The sequence below is a fragment of the Macrosteles quadrilineatus genome, unplaced genomic scaffold (assembly GCF_028750875.1).
Source record: "Macrosteles quadrilineatus isolate MER2022 unplaced genomic scaffold, UCM_ALF_1.0 Scaffold_5__1_contigs__length_97177068, whole genome shotgun sequence".
NCBI classification, from domain to species: domain Eukaryota; kingdom Metazoa; phylum Arthropoda; class Insecta; order Hemiptera; family Cicadellidae; genus Macrosteles; species Macrosteles quadrilineatus.
In genome coordinates, this window is record NW_026542598.1 from 58,436,813 (window position 1) to 58,460,948 (window position 24,136).

The following is a 24,136-nucleotide window of genomic DNA, read 5'->3' on the forward strand; positions in this document are numbered from 1 at the left end:
GTGACTATACACTTGAATTGAGTTAATTTTTTACCAAAGACCGTTTAATTTTAACAGTCACAAAACCCTATTTGAGAAAATCTTGTGCAAACATAAATTGCCAATGTTGTATGTGTTGGTTTCAGGAGGGGATTGGTGCGAGAGGACACTCGGTTGCCACTTCCCCCCTCCACCCCAGCTCTAGTCATCCCTCCCACCTCTACAACAACCTCCCCCTCTGCTACTACCCCTACTTCCTCTCCCTCGTCAGCTCCGTCCACACCTACGTCAACGTCCAGCCCACAATCTCATCCTAGCATACGCAGGTATGTGCCAGTTCTACATTTGTTCATAGTTTTAGTTAAAGTTGCATAGATTAATAGACTTAAGCATAATACCATTAAGTTGTGAAAAATGTTATTGATTTTCTATCAAGATTTTAAATGTTTTAATATTTATTTCAGAGTATGAAATTGGTTCGATATATTCCCCAGTTGTAGTATTCTCAGTATGTGTTGACATTTGGTTAAACTTAAGTTCAAGTTGCACACATCCAAATATATTAACATATGCTAAACAAGTTTACATGCCTGCCGCAAACCGCCGTAGAAATATAGGACATTAAGAAATCTTTGTTCAAAAAAAAGAAAAAAAAAAATGTAAATTATTTGTTTGTTAGCCTTATTGTATCAATTGGACCTCACCGACAAGTTTTATAAACTTGGTGAGGCCAGGCTGTTGTAATTTTCAGAATAAATATATTTGTATTTGTATTTTGTATTGTATTTGTATTTGTAAAGCTAAATTTCAAAGTTTTAAAGATGTACTTGAGTACAGAAAATTGGTTAGGTATCTTCCCAGTTGTGGGAATTATTGGAAATTTGTCACAATCATAAAGTGTTATTAGAAGGACTTAGCAAGATAGCTCAATTGGTGTAGATTGTGGATTAGTATTTTGAATCATCAAGTGTGAAAAGGAAAAGTAAATCCCAAGTTTATAAACAGTGATTTTCTGATATTTTCATGATCAATTGTTCCTTTGAGATCCATAAAATAACTGGACGATCCCATACGCAGTGTATTTTGCAGTCAATGATTAAAACAGGGGACTAGGTATTGTGATATTTGTCCTAAAAGGATGTTACAAAGCACTCTGTTCCTATTGTTTAGTACCCTTCAGTTGTATTTTTACCACATCAATACCTACAAGTATTTTATAAAATGAGTTTAGGTAAATTGATATTAATATTAATAATTTTACTAGACTCTTCTTGTCAATCCTGTTGGTGCTTATTACACATGAATAGTTTATTGTAGGATAATTAATAATCTGTAAATGTTATCTTATCATCAATGAAATAATTGTCTGGTTGTTAATGTTGAATGGGTTGACTATGTATTTATTTGGAAATAAATAATTAAATATTTTTGCAGAAACCCATAATGTTTTGTGACATTTATTATGTAATTTTGGTTGATTTTAAGTTCCTTAAAAAGGATTGGTATTTTGTAACTAGCGTGAAAAAAACTATTATTTTCAATATACATATAGCTAACAATATTCTCATTGGTCAGTTCATGAAAGAGAATAATATTTTCTCCATTGAAACTTTCTAAACACATCTCTGTTTGAATGCTTACAGTTTTTTTTTTTAATTTCTACACTGCGGGAAATTACAGACCCTGGTCATTTCTGTTTTGTCAGTGATTGAGCTTGTCACCATAACTCACTCTTACATGTCTCTCATTAGTCATTACCCATCTCATGCTATGCACTTCCCTTTGATGTTATATTATTTGTAGGTCAGAATGCAAGTAGTTATTCACTATTGAAAATACCCAATGTCTGACATAAAAACCTGAGTAGTTTAATTAACTGATTGATTGCCTAATTAGGCCTAGTTGTTTTTTAGACTTAGTAAGGGAGTAACAAATAGTTATGCCTAATAGATTCTCCTTTTAGTGGGTTTGAAATTTTGATAAAATTCAGTGGTAATATGTTTTGTCTGCATTTTTTCATATAGTCACGTGTTGTAATGTACTGTAATGTTTCATAGTTTTACCACTCCCTCACAATTTCAGCGGTGTAATGGCCATGATCACCGGAAGCCCTTTGCAGACCCCTACCACTCCTACAACTCCCGGGGGTAGCAAATTAAGTCCCGGAAACATCTTTAAAAATTTCTTCAAGTGCGTAAAGTCAAAAGATTTCTCTGTGTGATTTTTGTTTTTTTTTTGTTTATCATCTTTTTGCATGGCTTTCCGTGCCACTCTCTTGTTTCTCAAGACATTTTTGTTTGTTTTGTTTGCTTAACAAATTTGGATTTAAGCAGATTTTTATATTTTTTTGCATTACTTTGTTTTTAGCTATTCATAATTTTGTTCTTTCTAGGGTTACCATTACCAAGTGTAATTTTTATCCTACTACTGTAAATTCATCTTCTCATGTGACCATTTCCGTTTTGTATAATCCATTCTAAAATTATGACTAACGTTAGTAAAAACATTTTTTGTACTAAGTGATAAAACTGATTGTCAATCTTAAGCATATCTTATTGATTATAAAAACCTAGATGTTGTCCCTGTGGTAGTTAAGTATGACAAATTCATGCCAAATTAAATATGTCATACATTTATTTGAATTTTGATGAAAATATAGTAATGGTTTGGCAACATGTCCTAAGACAATTTTGAAGGTGATTCTTTGGCTTAAAGTATTAGTTGTTTTTAGATTAACAAATCTCTATTTTAAATGGTATCTAAAAAGTTGATAAAATAATTTTAATTATGTCCCCTGTAAAATTACTTAATGTCTATAAGAAGAAACTTGACCAAAATAAATTATAAAAAAATAAAAATTATAGACATTAAAAATACTAGAGGTTACTTAAATCACATGTGCATCGTATCGTTAACTTTTTTTGGACAAAAATCGTACTTGCATATGACTTCAATAGTTGCTCAACCAATCTCTCTTTGACACAAAAGCAATAATAATTAGTTAGAAGATTAATTAGAAGATCAGAACGGTTTTTGTTTTGTGTTCTCTAAATAGTATGCATGACCAAAATATAAATGATTCAGTCGCATGATGGTGAAATTCTTCCTTTGTTGTTGTTGAGTTGTCCTTTGTGTTTCCTGTCTATATTAGTCACCACCATTCCATTTAAACATTTCTCAAGTTTAAAAACATTTTTTGAGGGTTCAAAACTTTCTTTTGATGACACATTTCACAAATTATTTTTGATTTTTGGTATGTTGTTGTAGTTTGTTCTAATAGTACGGTTTATCAGGTCAGAAAACTTTCATCGTTCAATTTATTTTAATTTATTTATAGTTTGTAACAAATATTTTTTTGTTCTTTTAAAAACTGTTTGGACTAACTTTTTCCCATTTTACTGCTTGTTGCATGATACCAGATTGAACTCTGAATATGTATGCATCCAAAATTCAAACATTCTTAAAAACTCATCTTGTCTGAAATATCGAAAGTTTAGCAGAATAGCCAGGTAACTTAATCGGTTTTAACATGCAGTGAAGCCTCTAACTATTTGAACTCATTCATCTTAAATTATCTCAAAGAGTAAGTATCTTGATTACATTACACTATCATCAAATTTTATTGCATCATTTTGGGTTGTGGATTTTGAAAATTACTTACTGCCCCTGAAAAATGTTTTAATCTAATTATTTGACTTGGCACTTGCTTTAATTTATCTATGGTTTTTGAAATAAACGTTTTCAAATGTTATATGAGGTAATGTGATAGAATATACGATAATGCCAAATTTAATAAATGTGTCAAGTAAAAAAAAATTCTTCTTGCTGGCTACACTGCATACACTAATATTCAATTTCAAAAGAACTAACCGGTCAGCCAACAATCAATATGTTTACAGTATTCATATTTAAATATTGACAGTGATTTAGAATACATTAGCATAACCGCTCCAGGTCTGGTTTAAAGGTTTTCCCGGTTGTAAACACAGATTCTCAGCTGAGCACACATCAGCTGGTATTGGGGCACAGCTGATAAAGGAAGCAATTAAACAGCTGATTCATTGAGTGCCTCAGCCATGAGTGTAGGGAAAGTGATTATGAGTGGCCCAGTAGCCTAATGTTCTTGATATCTCCACACACGGCTACAGTGCATTGATAGGAACACATCCTTTGTCATATTGTTTTGTGTTTGAGTGGGGAGATTTTAGTTTGACATTTTTAGTTGAGGTGAGAGTTTTTCATAGTTTGCAATTTTTGTGTATTTTATGCTTTTATGAAAAATATATTATGAAACAAAATTTGTGTTTGAGGTAGAATAAATTTTGAACAGAAATTTTGAATATTTACATGTAAAACAAACCAAATGTTTTTTTTTATTGTAATATTTTTTCTCAGAATGGGTGTGCAATTAAAATTTCATCTTCACACTGATAAAAGAATTTGAAAACTTGTACTAGCTAAATTTGTAAACTTACTTGTGCTTGTGAGTTATTTATATTTTATTTAAATATATCTCTGAACCATAGTGTTTTCAGTCAGATTCATTACATTCAATGCCAATTATTCTCAACTAAAGGCTTATTGTTTTAAGCGGTGGGAGCCATATCTTTGCCACTTAAGCATTCTTATCAACCAATAAATTCTTAACCAAGCCTTTTTAAATACTTGGAAGCAGTGAACTGCATGAACTGATCAACTTTTTGTTTCCTTTTACCTTTCAACTTGAGTAATCTACTTAATGTTAACATCTTTAAAGGTTTTCTAAATTTTTTCATACTTAATTTTTTGTAAAACGAGAGATATAGTGCCGTCAGCCCGTCACAAATATGTTTGGTCTCCGATGTTTTCAATATTTAAGGATAATTAATTTTGAACCCTTTTAACCAATGAGTAAAGAAGTAGTTCTAGGTTATCTGCCTTTAGTATGCATAGGATTTAACTTGTACTTGTGTACATCAGTTTGGCTTGTTTGATATATTTTCATTTTGAACATTTGGGTGTTTGCAGTGTACCTACATAGGGGCGGGGAAGGTGTTTTATTTTCTTTAAATTAATTTCAGTGGCTGTAAGCAGTGAACTGGTCACATAAAACGCAATGGTAGTCTATAGTTTCATATAAATCAAGGTAAACTATTTTTACATACTGTTGAATTCCAACTCTTTGGAGTAAATAAAAATCTTCATAATTTGTTTAGTTTTGAGAATTGAAACGGTAAAAAGGGCAAAGTGAAGAAACTTTACATTCAATTTTGCAAATCTTTTTAAAACCGTCTACTCTCCTACAGAAACGTTATTGACTAATGGTCTAAATAAAAAACGTTTAATTGGCAGATCGTTTGTGCCGCCGGTGCGAGACGAGGAGAGTGAAACACAGCGTAAGGCGCACGCCAAGCGAGTGAGAGAAACACGGCGGTCGACGCAAGGAGTGACACTGGAGGAGATCAAATCTGCAGAACAACTGGTGAAGAAGAAGCAACAACAACAGCTGCAGCAGGCAACTCAACAACTGAGCGGCAGCGATCAGGTAAGACAACAACAACAACACTGCTCGTCTGTAAATACAAATGTCAACCACTTCCCAGTAACAGCCAATGCGAGAAGTCCCATTTGGTATCTTTGATTTTGTCATTTTGTAGCTTCATACAATGTGCTAGGGAATAATGAAATACACCCTCATTTTGACTCATACTACACATTTGTTAAATAGTAGGCCTACCAACGGAACATTTTTTTGCTAAATTAATGATCTAGGTGTAGAGTTTATCATTTAATAAACAGTGAAAGATTTTATACATACGTACATAAGTAATATAAGTTAATATTAAACACATAAGTACAGGTAGTCCTCGCTAAACGTGGTCTGGTTTTCACAGTTACCAACAAAAATTTAAACACAAAAAAAACTTCTACAGAGTTCTTTTTAAATGTGTATGTTGTTTAAATGTAAGCTTTTACTGCACTATCATTACAAGATTGTAAATTTTTTTACGTTACCAAAATAAGCTAGAAAACTTCTTGTGGAATGTTGCAAATTTTATTTTGCTCTGATAGAAGGTTTCCTTGTTTTACCGAAGTTAAAATTTGCTTAAGGTTTTTTTTTGTATTTTGCCTAAGTTATTAGTTTTTTAAGTTTTTTTGTGAGGGCCATACTCAGGTTTTGTTTTATTTTAACCTCAATCTTCTGTCAAATTTGATCATTAATTCATATCCCAAAAATGGTATCTAGGTCCAGAATCTATCCCGCCAGTGTTCTATCACTATTACAACTTGGATAGCCAGATAATTCGCTTTTACCATGTTGAGCATTAGCCTACCTGTACTTGTTAGTTGACTCTAAAAAACTAATTCATCACTTGCAGCACACAACCCTTTTTACTGTCCACAACTGTGACAGTAACTAAACAATAAAATCATTCAATTCAATTCAATTCAATATTTCTTTATTAATTGAAGCACAAAGTACATGAATAGTGTCATAAACAACAACAAACATTGCTCTTTATTAAACTTGAACTCTTCTAAACTGTCTGAATGCAAGGGGTACTGAAAATCTAAGGTTATGGTGGTGTTACTAGTCGCCGGACAGTGAAGAGCCGCTACACATAACTGCCACAATCACGACGGCGGAACCTACAGTGGCACAGTCGGGCGAGCGCCGGCCCTCGTGGCGCCTCCGTGTAGACAACGGCAGCAAGGTGGCTATCTGGCGCATGTCTGTGTCAATGTCAGTGACTCACGCACCCAGCCAAACCTAAACATGTTGATGTGTCAGAAATTATTTACACTTTTAACAGCAAATAATTTTATTGAAATGACATCTGTTTTAATGGCCCAATAAGAAAAAATCACATTTTAAATGTCAATTTTTGTTATCCGTTACCCCAAAAACGTGAATTTCGCTACCTTTACTGTGGATTTTGGCCTTAAATAGGAAAATAATTGATTCTTTACATTTTGATATATTTGTTTCCTCTTTACCATATTAAGATAATTATTCAATTTTTCCTTTGGATATCTATGCAATCGTTATATACACAACATGTACAAAGTGATATGTATAAATATTTTTATAGTCTAGGTAATAACATTTTAGGTTTGGCAAGGTAAAATGGCGCAGATGCACACTTGTATTTTTACTGCTTTTTTAGTTGTTTTGGATTTTTTTTGTAGTAACTTTTATCATACCGTATGATATCTTCTATCTTCTAGTATGGTTTTACTGCACGATATTTCTAGCACAATTGAAATTAGTTGGATACTTTTTGTCTGCACTTTTATTTTTTAAAATTAAGTTACTTTATTGTTATGATCTGCACTTTTAAATTTTGTCATTGAATTTCTGTGGTTTGATATTTCATAAAGTCGTAAATACATTTTTGTTGTGTTTATTTGATTGATTAGGAATCACAAATAAGAAATTGATGGCTGTTTTCACAGGACTAAAATAAAATTTGTTTTACAGTAGCACTCCAAATTATGCGAACTCCAACTTTCCGAATCGCTGATCATCCCAATCGCTTCCAGAAAGAATCAGCAAAATCCAAAACCTCTACGTGTAGACATATCATCGTCTCCCATGGTTACAGAAACATCGTCATCGTTTTACGTTATTGCCAGCAAATCTTGATTATCTCCTGCAGTTGTGTAGACACCATCATCCATCATCTTACCCCACCGTCATGAAAACATCTCCATTGTTTTTTGCAACCGCGGCTAAATCTTGTACATCTTCCGCTGTCTTATGGACATCATCTTTATCTCCCGAAGTATGGAAAAGATCGCGAAATCTTTGCAAATGTGTTCTGTTATCGCTATAGGTAAAGCTCGGTTTAACTGGACTTATTTTCTGTAAATTACCCCAAATTTTGTCAAAAATCAACTATCCAAATGTTTTATTATCTGAATGTTGTACAGTCCCTTCATGACCATAGTGATGCAGGATGATTAGGATAGTTGGAGTTCTAACTGTAGTTGTATAAAATCAGTTAACCAACATGGATCTATTGATAGTAAGTTCTAGATGATTACATAACATAACGTGTGCTTAATCCCTCAATAAAACATTGTTATACATTGTCTGGGGAAACGTTTTTTTATTCTTTAATTTCTACATCATCACATTTATTACATTTATTACACATTTATTACATTTATTACATTTGACATCTAATAGTCAATGATATTACTCCTGAATAAAATACCAACAACTAATTTTAAACATTTTCCCCATAAATTTTCATTGCTTGTTTAATAATTAGAAAAATCATATTTGTGTGTGCTCGTTTGGATTTTTGAGTTAAATTGCCCTTACTTTTGGTAAATTTAATAAGGCTGCAGAATTCCATTTAATTATGGTATTCAATCCAATTTTTTATCAAACATGTTGTATCATGAATGCTGTACTATTAACCTGCATGATTTGGTATAATAATATGTGTATCATGTAACCTAACAGTTTAAAATACACTTGTGTGTACTAGTAGCAAACTTGTGTACAGGAATGTTATTTTTTTCACTTTTGAACATGTTTGTGCCTTGGATGTTTTTAGGAAATAGTTTAACTGTTTATCATAATCAAACTCTGAAGGCAGGAACATCATACATTTTAAAATTTATTATAAGGTTACAAAGTCTACCAATAAGTTAACACTCTCTATGTTTGTAGTTAACTTTTTTTACTTTCTTAAAAACTTTGCATCACTGGTTTTATATTTTAGCAGTACAGCAGACTCCCTCTTATCCAGACTCCTCGCGACCGAGGCCAGTCCGGATAATGGTTTTTCCGGTTAAACTGACGTCCTCAAAAACGGACCTTTAGATACATACTGTATGATACAGCATTTGACTTAAATTTGGGAGAGCATTGTCTTTAGACACGTGATTACTGGTCTCAAAACTTTCCCACAAGAACAGTCGTTTCAGTACCACCCACCTCCTGCCAATTCTAGTCCGGTTAAACCGATGTGGTGATAAAAATTGTCCGGCTAAAGAGATGTAATTTCCGCCGAGTTTAGCCCGGTTAAAAGGTGTCCGGTTACCGGATAAGAGGGAGTCTACTGTACTTGCCTAGGAAAACTTACGCTAAATGATGTGTCTAAAATTTGTCTTGCATCATACAAATTTTCATTGGATAGTGCTTTGATATTGTAACTTTATTGATAAACATTACAAAATCTTGCATCACTGAAAGGGAAAGGGTCAAGAAGGAATCCCAGTTATGGAATTTCCTGAAAACGTGTTTATTTGTGAACTGTGAACCCTACTTGTCAAAATGTTTGTCTGTGGTCAGTAAATGCTAATGGAACAAGTTTTTATAGCTGATGTAACAAATCAAAATTGTCCTAAGAAACGTCCAAGAGTTACAGTTTTCAATGCGGGTCTTAAGAATAGGGCTGTCTTTTTGTATCTTTTAAGTTTTCGTATGAACCAATTATAGGACTAAGAATAGTGCAGTGTGTTAATTTACCAAAACTTCAATAATATGACCAAAGAATTTAATGTAAAATGTGTGATGTGTGTTTTAATGGAAAATTCAGGAAATTCGTTCTATACTGAACAGTCCCACTATTTTCTCTGTCTAATTGATGTTGATCTGATGTTACAGTTCATGTTGGAAGACGCAAGAACAGAGCCGAGCAGAGCGTCCGCCCCCGCACTGGAGGCAGCTCTGAGACGTCCCTCGGTCACCACTACCCCTCGCCCTGCCTCAGACCCTGCGGATACATCCGTCACACTGCCACTGAGACGACCCTCTCGTCCACCTGATGACAAAGGTAAATAAAGCAGATTTGACATTTTAAAAGCTTTGGAGATATAGAACTTCTCTCAAATGAATTGATTAAAGTAAAACTAATTTGATTCACACAAGAAATTAGAACAATGGTCATTCTGTTGCAGCTGGCTTCCTTAGTTAGCACATACATAAATAATTTTAGAATTTAATTTGGAAAAATGCAGTAATTTTTCAAACTTTATTAGTTTTTTAGTTTTTTGAAGGAAAACTTCTAGTATTAACGTAAACAGTTTTAACCAAAATAATTATTATTAATCAAACTATCCTAAGAACTAGAGACATATTAATGACATTTCGGACAAGGGAAGTAAAAGTAAAGTGACTGAACAAAAAGAGGTTCCGAGGTAACACAGGGTTTAGGGTAAAGGCAATTGACTGCTACACAATGCAAACTAGACACACTACCTCCCTACAATAACAATATAAGAGTAAGAATATTTATGTTCTCACAGTAATATAATAATTACAGTAATTAAACTACAAGATAATGCCCAATATACATGAAAAGGAACTTGATATATTATTTTTTTTACTAAACGTCCCTTGTGTCAGACTGACTAAGAGGAAAAATTAACACTGCCTCAATTACAATAATATGCATAATAAAGAAACGTAAAAATTATACCGAGATGATTTTTATATCTTGTGCAAGTAATTGGGAGAAAATGTAGGGCCCCCAAGGAAAAGTCTGTTTTGGGATTCCTTCATTATAAAATAACAAAAAGAATAAATGATAGACAGCATTCAGATAAAATTACCCGGATTATAAATTTAAAACAATGTCTGTCTGCTAGTAGACAGAAACAGACGCCAGTGTGTTGTTCTGTCTATTTGAAACTGGTGATGACTTAGCCAGTTGAAAAACAAATTTAAAATACAGTTGAAACACAAAAAAATAAAAATACATACAAACTTGCATTATTTATAACATTTATTGCATATTTGATCTACATGTAAGGCTGTTTATACCCACTGGAGTAGGAAGTAATAAGAACTGATTTGATATAATTTGCCTTGTTACAGATCAAGACAAGGAAAACGACATCAGGAACGCTCAGGCAACCCAGGCTGTGATCCAGCGAAGAAGAAGACCCAAGAGAAGATCAACAGGAGTGGTCCATGTTGACATGGATGTAAGTATCGGACATATTCATATTCCTTATCCATTTGTGAACCAAAGTGATAAATACACAAAATTTATTATTATCCTCTCTAGAATTGCGTAATACATAAAGCACATAGTAGGTTAGTTTTTGGAAGAAAAAGCACATTGCCTAGGAATACATTAAGGAAGATGGAGTGGATATATACAATGTTACCCAATTTAAGAGTTCCAAAGAATAAGTTTTCTTGATAAGTTAGTTGTGTATCAATTCAATTTATAGTTAAATTTATCGATCTATAACTAACTGGCTATCTTACCCAGTTAAATAGTTAGCTTTATAATGTACTAGTACCGCAATAGATGTAAGCAAAAATCTCAAAAAGATTTTAACATTTTTTATTAGCCTTTTACTACATATTTGAGTAAGTTTTACACCAACACAGTATGAAAATTCAGTGATTGACAACACTAGATGGTTGTAGGGTTATTTTCATTCTGGAATCTTTACTAAGGATTACATTTTACAACTTACATGGTAATATGTAATGTTTCAGGAGATTGATCCTGACAGACAGGACAATGCTGGTGGAGTCGATGGTGAAGACGTTCATGTCAACAATACAGAGGTCAGTGTTTTGTGTGAATGTATTTGTACTTCATTAACCTATAGTTACTGTAAACACTAACGATTAAAAAAAAATATTGTTAACCATTTGTCTCTAGTCAAACACACTTAAAAGGTTCTTTTGTGTAAACTAGGTCAAAGTCAATTTTGTAGTTAGGTTGTTTTGTGGATTATAGATAGGTTTTTGTCTAGAGGTGTGCGGATATCCGAAAAATCGGGTCGGATTCGGTTCGGTTCGGATATCCGTATCCGAACCGAGCCCAAATTTGATATCCGACACTATCCGTTATATATCCAACTTTTTCGGATAGACAACATATTTTGATGTTTTGGACAGAAGAACTAAATCTTCATAACCATCATTAGTTTCCCAGAACAAAATTACAGCAATACGTTTCCAACAACGACGTAACAGCAAAGGACAAAGAAGCCGTATGATGCAATACCGATTTCTAGTTTATAGTCGTTATCAACGTCGTTATCGGCTGCTTTGCTTTACGATTAGATTTGTCTGGAACGAACAGACATAAAACAGAAAAGAACTACTATGGTCAACTCACAACTCGTGCATGTCACCTGATACTAGGGGCGCTATGTGTAATAGTTTTTTTTTACAGTACTGTTTTAAAGTATAAAAATCTAGCCTACTTCTGTTCTGTTACGTAAACAATACATTTAATGTTTCCCGAAAAAAGTCAAAATAGAAACAATAGAAGGCAACACAATAGAAGGGTGGGAGGGTTTGGGCATTGACCTCGAAAGGAGCCCGGGTAACGGGTAGCAACTAGCAACAGTGAGTCGAGTGGGCCGTGAGGGGGGAAGGGTGGGTTACGACCTTGAAGCTGACCAGCACTACTTTCCTAAATCTAAAGGACTGGCGAGTAGTATTCCAATCACAGGACAAGATACGTTGTTTTTCGGGTACCTATTCATTGCCCGGTTTGACTTTGTATTGTCTTATTGTGTAGAAGCTATGAATAATCAAAAATAAAATTACAACTAACCACGATTATTTATCATTGATTGTGTATATTGAATGATTAAATGATAGGGACCAGGGGAAATATACAAACTTTTGTCATGATTTGAATTTCAACATCAAAATACAATATTGCACAATCATGATATTTAAGGTCATTGACTTTTATTATGCATCCGGTATTGCTGTTTCAGAAGAGAAGCACGTCGATAAACTATAAATTGATATTCCCGTGGTTAAAAAGAATTATTTTATAAACCTATAAAACAAAATCATAAAATCTTACATAAAGATAATAACTGTTGTGACCGTACTATTAAAATACACGCACATTGTAACTTATATAACTTTATTTTTACAACATAGATGTTTTTGTAATGTAATGTTTTTAAAAGTAACAATAACAAGTGTTTTATATTATTTATCAACAGCTGACTATTTAGAATAAAGATTATGACACTCTCCCTCACTTATTGAGAAGAACATAAACTATTTTTGAATGATAAAGTCTCGTAACCAAGGTGGCTGTCGTCGTTGTCTTATTGGTCGTGGAGAGCGAACTGGAATGTTAACTTCTGTAGGGTGGTCTGGTTCTGGTTCAATATGGTCGGGTATTTGATCAGGATACGATGGAGTTTGGTTTGGAAGTCTTGATACATCAAACGATTGTTCAGGTCCAAATGTTACCTTCTTTTCTTTCATGATAGTTGGTCTCAGCTGGTTAATGTGTCTCTTGACGTTTCTTCCACTATTGAGTGTTACTATGTAGTGCCTTTTTCCTAGCTTCTTCTTAATTACTCCAAACTGCCAAACTTGTCTGTTGTTAGAGAATATTTGAACTTGCACTCTCTCCCCCTCTTGAATCGATCTAACAGGTTTTAAAATAGGGTTTAATTTAGGGTGTTTTTCTGAGTCTGTAGAGAAGTATTTCAGGGTTTGAAATATTCCATTCATTTCATGGTCTTTTTCGGTCTCTTCTTTGATTGTCATTGAAGATGTTTCATAGTTGGATACTTGAAAAAGTGATTGAGAACAAAGCTGGTTAACTTCAGCTCCGATTAGTTTCTCTTTTGAACTTGAATATGTTTTTAGTTTGGTTGATAAAGTGTTTATCGAGTTTACGCTGTCAATCGAAACATGGTTTGACGGTTTCTGAAACATTTCATCGTACACCTGTCGAAGCTCGATTTCTAACCCTCTAATCCACTGTCTACCTAACAAAGCGTCATGTCCTGCAGGTACGATGTGTAGTTCACCATCTATCTGTTTACCATGGTAAGATACAGTAACAAATACCTTTCCAACAGAATGATGTTACCTGTGTATGACCAAAAGCAAACATTAGAATTCTGTAGGGGAAGGCCAAGCTTGAGTTTCTTGAAATCACTTTCTGAAAGTAGGGAAAATTTTGCACCGGAATCGACTTTAAAACGTTGACTTTTGCCGTTTAATTCTACATCAATGAGGTATTTGTCGAGATCAGGAGTCATTTCAAAAAGGTCTACTACAGTACAATTCATGCTATGAATGCCGTATGTTGGGTCATGAAAAGGTTGATTGAACTGTTCACTATTAGTAATTTTTGAGTAGTGATTGAATGCAAACTTTTGATACATGACCTTTCCTTTTGCAGTTATTACACGAGAGCGTCTTATAATCTACTCTACAGTTACTTGCCTTGTGACTATTTCTACCACAACGCAAACATACGTTTTCAATTCCCAAGGCCTTGAAGTCGATGTACCTTTTTCGGGAGACAGATCTAGACGATCTAGACTTGTAGTTTTCAGGTGAAGATCTGTTGTTTGCATTTAATCTTCTGTTTCCTGGATCTTTCGAACGGTTTCTAGAAGTTCTGTAACTGCTGGAAATCACATTAGTAGATTCGGTAGAAGTAAAATTGTTAAAACTTGATGTCTGATTAGGTTTAGAAAGTTCTTTGCTGTCAAGTTTTGATGCCTCTAAAGCAATAGCCTTGTTGAGTATTTCGTCAAAACTAGAGAGATTTGATTGTAAAATCTGTTCTTTAAGCCAATCATCTCGAAGGCCACGGATGAACTGGGCTCGTAAAAATACATCAGAGATTGAATTTGTTTTCTCGCATTCACATTTAATTGTAAACTCACAATCGACCAAGTCTCGCTGAAGTGAGGCTACGAAATCTGATATTGATTGACCATTCTTTTGATAAATGTTCAAAAAGTAATGTTGAGAAACGACTACATTTTTCTTAGGAACAAGCAATTGAGTTAGAACTTTGACAAGATCATCGTAAGGTAAGTTTTTTATTGGTTTCTCTGGGCCTAGAAAAGCTGATAGGGCATTGTAATGTACTGACCCAATAGATACACATAAGAGTTGAGCAATACTTTCCTTTTGAGTCAGGCCTTTCAGAGTATAGTAATTTTCAAAACGTTCTAGATAATTACAAAACTTTTCACGTCTAGGTTCGAAATGTTCAAATGGAGCAATATTTGTAAGACTTACTGATACCTCCGACTTCTCATGCCTTGTGAAATGTGAGAATAATTGTTGAAACTGTTCTTGTTGTTGCTGTTGAAAAATTTGTAGGAATTCCTTGAATTGGTTAGCATCCATTGTGGTTCAGTCAAATGTGATGAAAGTAGTGTAGGTTGAATGATTGAAACAGATTGAATAATAATTACAGATTATTTGAACATGTAAAATGTCATCATTTCGGTTTTTACTCGTCGCCAAAAAGTGTTGTGACCGTACTATTAAAATACACGCACATTGTAACTTATATAACTTTATTTTTACAACATAGATGTTTTTGTAATGTAATGTTTTTAAAAGTAACAATAACAAGTGTTTTATATTATTTATCAACAGCTGACTATTTAGAATAAAGATTATGACAATAACAATAACAGCAATTGTAAAAAGGGTATAAAGATAACGTCATTATACTTTCTCTTTGTTCTTTTATTTCTTGGGTTTCCCTTCATCAGCATTCAACAAGTTGCCTAGTTGCTATGGTTACTAATCACCCATGTCGTTATCAGCTGTTGTGACATAGCGCACAGCAGGGGGTAAAACTTGACGAAAATCGGTTAATTTATACCTATTATTTAATTACCAATGTACTTTATCGGTACTGTATTAATTAATTGGCCGATTTTTGTCAAATTTAACACAAAATTTATTGAAATTTCAAGGTGAATATCAATAAAACAATTATTACCAAATATTTTTATTCATTTAAAAGATTGATTTGTGGTATTGGGTCCCCCACTGAGTGCAGCCAAGCGGCACTAATGAGGGTTGAACCATCTTGGGGGTAGACAATAGACGGCTTATCAGACCCAACCCTCCCCAGTGGTCTGGAGAAAGCTTGTAAAAAACTATTGCACAATTGTGACTTGGCATTGGGCTGCTTCAACTTTAATTTTTTCAAATGAACTGTGATGTTAAAAATCAAAAACAATAATTTTGGACTATACTGCATAACAATAATGGACTGCAATAATTGTTGAATATACAATCCATTTTTAACAAACTAAGATTATACTATTCAAATACAATTTTAAAAATTATCTTGGTATTTTACTTGGGGTAATGAAGCTGTAGGCTAGTGTGATTCTCGGTTCATCAAGGTTCTACTGAATTATGTTTGGCAGTGAATAAGTGTAGAATGAAATTTATAAATTCAGGGATACACACATTTTACAGAGTTTTAAAGCCTAATTGCCCTAATTAACTTGCCACAACATCAAATCTAGAGCCCAGCTTAGTGCATTAGTGATGTTTTCTATACTTGGCAAACCCCAAGAATGCCACTTAAGGCCAATAATCAGTTTCAAAAACGTAAGGAAATACAATGTGAAAATAAACTTGAGATAGAAATCATTGTCTTGTGAGAACCAGGAAACAACATAAAACATAACCTCAAGTAAGCAAGCCTAAACGTTTTGACATCAGTCCTGCTGAGCTAAAGTGTTGTGTGAAGATTTTGGTTGCTAGTGTACTTAATTCAAGCAACCAACTTTTGAAAATAATGTTGTGAATTGTGGTTTTCAAGAGAGAGAAAACTGTGGTCGTGGCTAATTTGAAACTCTGTAATTCAAAATCGTCATTTAAGTTTATTTACACAGCTTTACAGTGTATGCTTTATAGGTTAATACCCCCGCCGCAGCAAACCTGCCGACTAAGCGAATTTCCATTTGTCTGAATTGATTTTCAGTTAAATATATTTTAATAACATTAGGTTTAACGAGTACCTAGGTTTGCTGCTACAAGGAAACTAATAAAGTGTGTTTTTGAGTAAAATATTGATAGCTTAGTACAAAATAAATAAATTTGCCAAGTTTGATCAAAATATATTCATAAACAAGCAAACTACAACATTTGACAATATTCTCCATAAGAATAACATGGGAATTTTAAATTTACAATTTTTTTAATTTTCTCCGTTACTAATAATTGAACAAAAATACTTTTATATACTAAATTATTTGTTTTTTTAAGCTCTTTAAAAAGGTCTAAAGAGAAATTGGGAAATTTTGTGTTTTGAGGGTCAAAAGTGAGAAAAACCAATTTTTACCCCATAAAACCCCCCGTAAAGCCCCATTCCCATGGTCCGATCGTGCTGGTTCGCGAACTCATTCAAGTTTATCCCGCTTTACACCTTTAAACCAAATTTCATCAAAATCGGACAAAAATTACTCAAGTTATCGCGTTCACGGACGTATAGCCTATATATATATATATACACATATTAAAATTTGAACGAATAGTGTTTTTGGCCTCTGGGGACATCAAAATGAAAAAGTAAATCGGTCCCGGGTCTAGGTCTTACCGTGCCACCTACGGTAATAGCTACTTCCCTATAGGGAAATTCGCTAAAAATGCATATGCAGCTTATTATTAACCGCGCCGAACTATCCGAATCCGAAAATATCCGAATTCGAACCTCCCAATATCCGATCCGATCCGAATCCGATCCGAAATAAAATTTCACTATCCGCACACCTCTATTTTTGTCACTGTGTCATTACTGTTTTAAAACTATTTATTTAACTTAACATTTCCGTGGAAAGAAGTAGTCAAGTCAGTTCAATAAGTTTGTATAGTATGGCTATTTTTCCATTGAATATTAGTCTTTTACATTTGAACGATTGTATCCTTTGATCAACTAGACAAATAATTAAATGGCTTTGATAAGTATTTGTGTCATGTTTTACAAGATTCAAAGAGGTAATTCATTAATTCAACATGCTTGTCATGAAACACAGACATTGAATCAATGAATTAATTTATAGTAAATCTATAATTCTTTATACATTACAACCAGGTTTAGGATTAGACTGACACACAGAGTCTATGTAATTGTTGCATCAAACTTGCAACCTTGTTCATTGCCTCAACCTAGTGTATGTTATAATTTACTTCAATTAAATTGGTTTGTTAATTTTGATTTGTTGTTAATTTATCAAATATTGGGACGAGTTAAAATAAAACTTTGTACACTGCTTTTATTGACTGTATGAATGCTAATCCCATGCAAATTAATAGCAGCTTTCCTTATACCTATTTGACCTCTAAAAATTAACAATCAACATTTTAATTTATAAACTGTTTACATTTAACTGTAGAAAAATTCACAGCAGTCCTCATTTGTAATGTGTAAGATATTCGTAATTCTTTTTCCTGATTCCTCTTCTAGGTTCTCGTCTTGTTTATGTTTCGCTTATTTTAGTTTTTTTTATGTTACACAACTAATTACAATACAATAATTATAGAACTGATGGCAATTAGGGTTCCTAACGGGGAAATGTGACATAAATGTTGTAAGATATTTAATGCAATGCAACACATCCTTAATTCTTTTGAAGGAGCTTCTCTTACTCAGGCAACCCTGGTATAGCATTTGATTGCGTTCCTCATGGTTTGGTCTTAAAATAACCTGACTACTATGGCATCCGCGCGCACACAGAACTTGATGTTTTCAAATCTTACTTATCTCACCGCAAGCAGCAGGTTGATGTTGCGGGAGTGTTATCATCTGCGAGTAAGGTGTTGTGCGGAATGCCGCAGGGTTTGGTTTTGGATCCTGATCTCTTTTTCATTATGATTAATGAGTTGGATAAGAGCCTGACTTTTACCTCTTTAATTTAGGTGGTTGATTCACATTTTTTGAATAGTCATGATACCTTAAATGAATTCTTTGCACTATCAAACAGTTGCTGTGTGAAGCCAAGCACTGGTTTAGTGTCAGTGGGAACACTGATAATACTCAGTACTGTTTTTAGATTAAGTGTTAAATCGTTTGCTATAGATTTTGATTGTTATCTAAGCTGGGCAACCCATATTTGTAACTTGAGCCGAAAACTGTGTAGAGTATTATTTCTAATTATTATTTATTATTAATTTATTATTTATTTTAATTTATATTTTATTTATTATTTATTATTATTAATTATTATTTCTAAAACTCAGAGAGTTTGTGCCCCCAATCGTATCTAAGATTAGGTTGTTTGTCTTTTTTCAAAGTTTGTTGAAGTATAGATTGTTACTTTGAGGAAACTCTAGCCATATCTTAACTGTGTTGAAGCTTGAAGCTAAAAAAATCAGTCAGAATACAGTATTAACAAATTCTCAATGTAGGGCCCATTGCCTAGAACCCCGCGTCCATTTAGTTGTAAACCTCTGTCTAAAACACCTGGTACTATGACATTTGTTGGTGCATTTTTCATTTAGGGAATAAGCTATTACTGTAGGGAAATAACAACTTTTCTCCATGTTTTTTACCTCATAATATTCTTATTATTTTTGTCTTAAAATTTTTTTAACAGGAAATTGAATTTTAATTATATTTAACAAATGAAAAGATTGTAATGGGTCCTGATGAGGGTTAATTTCTGAACCGGTTACCATTTTTCATGTATCATTTAGCTATTGATTATGATGCTTTATTAAAATACGTTGAAGTTAGATAGTTACAAGACCAATGTTTTATTTATACTGTTCTCTTAAATAAAAAAAAAAAAAAAAAAACACAAACTACTACTACTAGGCCTATGGTGATAAAATAACAAAAACAATTAAATACCTTTATTTTACTGTAAAAATGCTTTTGCGGTTGCGACATTAAACAAATACTGTTCATTATTGTTTGGAAAGTTTAACTTGCAATTTGAAATTATTGTAAAATAACCAAACCAGGAAGGTCAAATAAATTGGGTGTTTATGTTTGCCCTTTTGCGTGGAATTGTGAAAAGCCAAAAGCACTGGCAGTGGCACGGCTAATTTTAAATGGACATCACGGGTATTGGAACTGGTGGCTAATGAGGTTACCGTGTCATTGCCACGAATAGACGAGTTGTGAAGTGATGTGAACCAAAAGCTCAGCCGTAACCGACCTACGCTTACTTTGTTGTTACTTACATTTAACATCATATGAGATAATCTTGATAGTTCAATAAAAAATCATATAAACTACATTGTCATTTAGGTGTTGTTTCTGGTATACTTGCATATGACACACTAAAATACACATAGTATATATAGTATATAGTGTATTTTTTTGTAGTTGTGTATAGGTGATTGCCGCTGTATTTTCTCTTTTCGTGCTATCAGACAAGCTGTTGACTTGAAGACTCAGCTTATAGTTTATCATGCTTATTTTTCTTCAATAATGACATATGGTATTCTGGTTTGGGGAAACTCATGCCACTCCAACAAAATATTCAAACTTCAATAAAAAGCAATTAGAATTATTGGGCGAGTTCCTCGTAGAACTCCTTGTAAAAGTCTTTTTCAAACATTTTCAGTTTTAACATTTTATGATCACTATATTTTAGAAATTTCAAATTGGGTTAAAGGCAATCTCTCCTCATTCATGCACCAACCCATTCATTCCCATCACACTAGATTTAAGAGTTATATTAAGCCTGAAACCCATAGATTAGAGAAATTTTATTTATCTCCCCAATATATAGGCCCACAAGTTTACAATAAGTTACCACTGCGCATAAAAAACATTGATAGTAATACACAGTTCAGATCCACCCTGAAGACCTGGTTAAAAACAAAAAATTTTGTTTCTATCGAATGTTATTTAAATAGGGACGTTAAGTTAGATTAATAATTTAGTAAGACATTTTCGTTATTTCTTAGTTTTAGTATTATCCTGTATATGACTTTATGTCCTATCAAATGATGTAATGACATGTAGTGAATAAATAAAAATAAAATAAATAAATAAAGAACCGAGTCTGACAACATTTTATTTAGAGGGGATCCAATTCAAGTTTTAAATTATCTTCCTTGTTAATGTTTACCATTGTTTGACTTTTGCAACTGTAGTTATTCAACAAGTGATAAATAAGTATTAATTTACGATTGTTGCTCAATCATAAATCAATGTATTTTCAAGCTCACGGTTATTAGTTTGTTGATAATTTAAGTATTCTTTTGGGATTAGGTTCTGTAATAAACTACTCAAATATATATTAAAAGAGTAGAAATCATCGGTTTGAAAATAATAAAAATATGTGTTGCCAAAAAATATAAGTATTTAGTTTGTTACTAGCAGTTACCCGGCGCGCGTTGCTGCGCTAACAAAATACATCTGTCTGTGTGAAAAGCATGTTTTTTTCTACATTTAAACCGACGATAATCAGGGATTGCCCTAGTGCCTTATAATTGTGATTGCGAAAGCAAGACACTAAGGAAATTGTAGTTGCTTAAATTCAGAGGGTATTTCGGATGAAATCATCAGTATTCTTATGATTAAGACTATTTCTCCCTTAAACCTACCACTGATAGTTTTTGCTTTAATCAATTTTGACGTCATTTTTTAATCGTTAGTCTGGTAATGTTGTACAGCTTAAGTGGATTTAAGTTTCGCATTAGTATTATTGTGCAAAACATATGATAAGAATTTGAACAGAACCCTGGACTGATAAATTACCGTGAAAACCCTCCTCGATGAAGCAGATGGCAATTAATTCTTTGAAAAATTAACCCTAAATATAGGTGATCCTATTTAAAACTGCAAAAAGTAATGAGCGCTGACGTAGACTAAGCGATTTATAGAAGTGAAGTAGATGAGTAGTTTTGTCCAAGTGGTGGTAATTAACTTCTGAGTGGGAGGTTCTAAAAATATCCAAACACCTGGTTATGACGCGGAACTGCACTTAAGTGAATGAATGAAGTTTGTTTCCCATAAAAAATAATAATATAACAATACATAAGATATAGAGAAATATGACTGGCTACTTGATCCAGTAGTGTAACCAGTTTGTTTATACTAACTTATCCGCTAAAATGAATTGTAGTTTTAGTCTAGCATCTGTTATAAAACATTGGATTTCGATTGTACTGTGCATCTGATGGTGATTATCTGACATCTGGTATTTATAAACAATGAAGGTTATTACAACCGAATATTATTGATATAATTAATGACCTGCTGAGAAGAAAACCAAATTATCGTTGCTTTGCTAAACTGCTTTAAATTCAAACTATTCTTTATTTGAAGTGGTGGATAATTATAGCATTTTGGCGTTGGATATTGAAAAGAGTGGCGAAAAATTGCATTATTTACTTTGGGTAGTTTCAGATTATTATTGGTAATGCTTCTTGTTATGTATGTGTGTGTAATATTTGGCATGTCGTTAACTGTATTTCCACTTCGAACAAAAAACTTTCTAAGTACTTTGAAAAAACAAAAAGGTGCTATTTTAGGAGTCAATTGTGAGCAAATGGTAAACAAATAAAGTAAAGTAAAGATAACACTTTCAAAACTTTACTCGTAGAGTTTGAGAAATATAAGACAAAGTAGAAGCAAAACACAAGTAACCAATAACAAATGCATAAATTATTGCGGTAAATACGCAAACTCTCTAACTGTAGGAACACTTTTTTACTGTAGGTAAATAGGTGGGTAATTAATGGAGTAGATATCGCTTTTTAGAATTGACAAACAGTTTCGTACTCAATGTCTAGTATATCAAACTGTTTTTAACTTTTAAAAACTCAATTGTTTGAATACCTAAAATAAAAATATTAATAATATTAATTATAGATTTTAATAATGGATTAATTGGATACTGGATATTTGCATTTATGTTGATGTTTTGATGTCTAGGCACTTTGTTGTGTGTGATTCCAACTATGGCTGGGTTTGTGTAGGCCAGACTGTTCTCTAGTTGAAAGCAGAGTCAAAACCACAATACTTTGTAATCCATATTTTCCTTTAAATGTGTTAAAACATGTTTTTAATTATTTTTACCGGTTATGTTATTAAAACTTGATTCTCCATAACTGCTATTAAATTTGAAAGAACATAGGTAATTTCTTTAAATTCAATACAGATGAAAAAGTAGTGATACTGATATCTTATCTTAATACCATAAACTAATAAAATATTTCCTTACTTAACTGTGGCTTAATTGTGAATAGGGATTATAAAATGTTACTGATAACTACTGTAGAATGAAAACATTTGATTAAATGCTACACTATTTTGAAGTAATTTTGTTAAGGTTTTAATACCAATAACAAATAATGTAATCCCTTATTGAACATAGTTTTATCTCAAGAACCTGGTAAGAGTTATAGGTGCTCATCTAAATCATAGCTAGGTTCTTAAAATAAAGGGATTAAATATTTTTAATTTTACTGGAAAAAAATTGTATTTTAAATTTTTAGCTGGTCATATAACCCTTCCCCTCACAACAAGATATTCAACAAAATTTGGTATCTCAAATATTGGGAAGATTGTCAGTATTTGTTGTTTGATTTAATGTTGGTGAAAATTGTCTTTTTAATTTATTTTAAACTAACTTAAGCCTTAAGAGTCCTTGGATCCTAGACGTCATAAAAGAATTAAAAAACTACAAAGAACATTCTAATCCCACAGTGCTCTAGATAGGCCTATTTAAATTACAATCACTTTGGTATTTGAAATAATATTTTGAGATGGTAACTAACTCTTCAGTGGTTGTTTGAAATTAACATTATTTAAAATTCTAAATTGCTGCTCTTATCGCAGGCAAATCCAAGATGGCCATTAGCTTCCATGGACTCCCTTGGATAACAATTCAAAACTTCAAGGAAAATTTCTTAATCTCTCATATATTTAAATTGTAATCACTTTGGTGTCCGAACAAACATTTTTGGATGATAAATAACTCTTCAGCAGCTGTGTGAAAATATCTAAGATGGCAGCAAGTCTCCAAGAACTCGTAAAAGTAAAAATTAGTTTTTAATTACCTACTTTATATCAGTACTTGTTCAGATTAAGTTGTAATATTACTCAAAACTATTATATTCAGCAAGTAAATAAGTATTTTTAATTGAAACCCCAACTGGTAGACATAATTTTTCTTACTCATTAATGTTTCTTTCACTTGTAAATTTGTTTGCGTTCCAAAATTAGACCGAAATTAATCAAGCTTCTGACATTTTGAAAACACTCCAAACTCTTGGCAACTTCCGTGTGAGATATAGAAAACATGGCCATGGAACTCGACAAAGAACATAAATCCAAATTTCAAATACAAACGTCCCTAACTGAATTCCTCTCGGTGATATTTCTGAAGCGTGTATTTTGTCGATGTTTCTGTTTGGATTTTGTTCTAAAATCTGTCAGTGAGGTTATAGTCACTCGCTAATAATAGACCCAAA

The 24,136-nt window shown here is 32.8% G+C and overlaps 1 protein-coding gene across 7 annotated transcripts in view; it reads left to right on the forward strand.

The window, feature by feature from the left end:
* The window catches only part of LOC128993871 (protein phosphatase 1 regulatory subunit 12A-like), a 96,520-nt gene that overhangs the window by 43,089 nt on the left and 29,295 nt on the right, over positions 1 to 24,136 (forward strand). For 5 of the 7 annotated variants that reach the window (XM_054417929.1, XM_054417931.1, XM_054417935.1 and 2 more), the window contains 7 exons: positions 126 to 305; positions 2,062 to 2,169; positions 5,311 to 5,503; positions 6,555 to 6,674; positions 9,584 to 9,752; positions 10,796 to 10,905; positions 11,432 to 11,503. In XM_054417929.1, the coding sequence (XP_054273904.1) occupies positions 126 to 305; positions 2,062 to 2,169; positions 5,311 to 5,503; positions 6,555 to 6,674; positions 9,584 to 9,752; positions 10,796 to 10,905; positions 11,432 to 11,503 (952 nt within the window). The remainder of the gene's footprint in view (positions 1 to 125; positions 306 to 2,061; positions 2,170 to 5,310; positions 5,504 to 6,554; positions 6,675 to 9,583; positions 9,753 to 10,795; positions 10,906 to 11,431; positions 11,504 to 24,136) is intronic. The other 2 variants (XM_054417934.1, XM_054417933.1) reach the window with 2 other exon arrangements.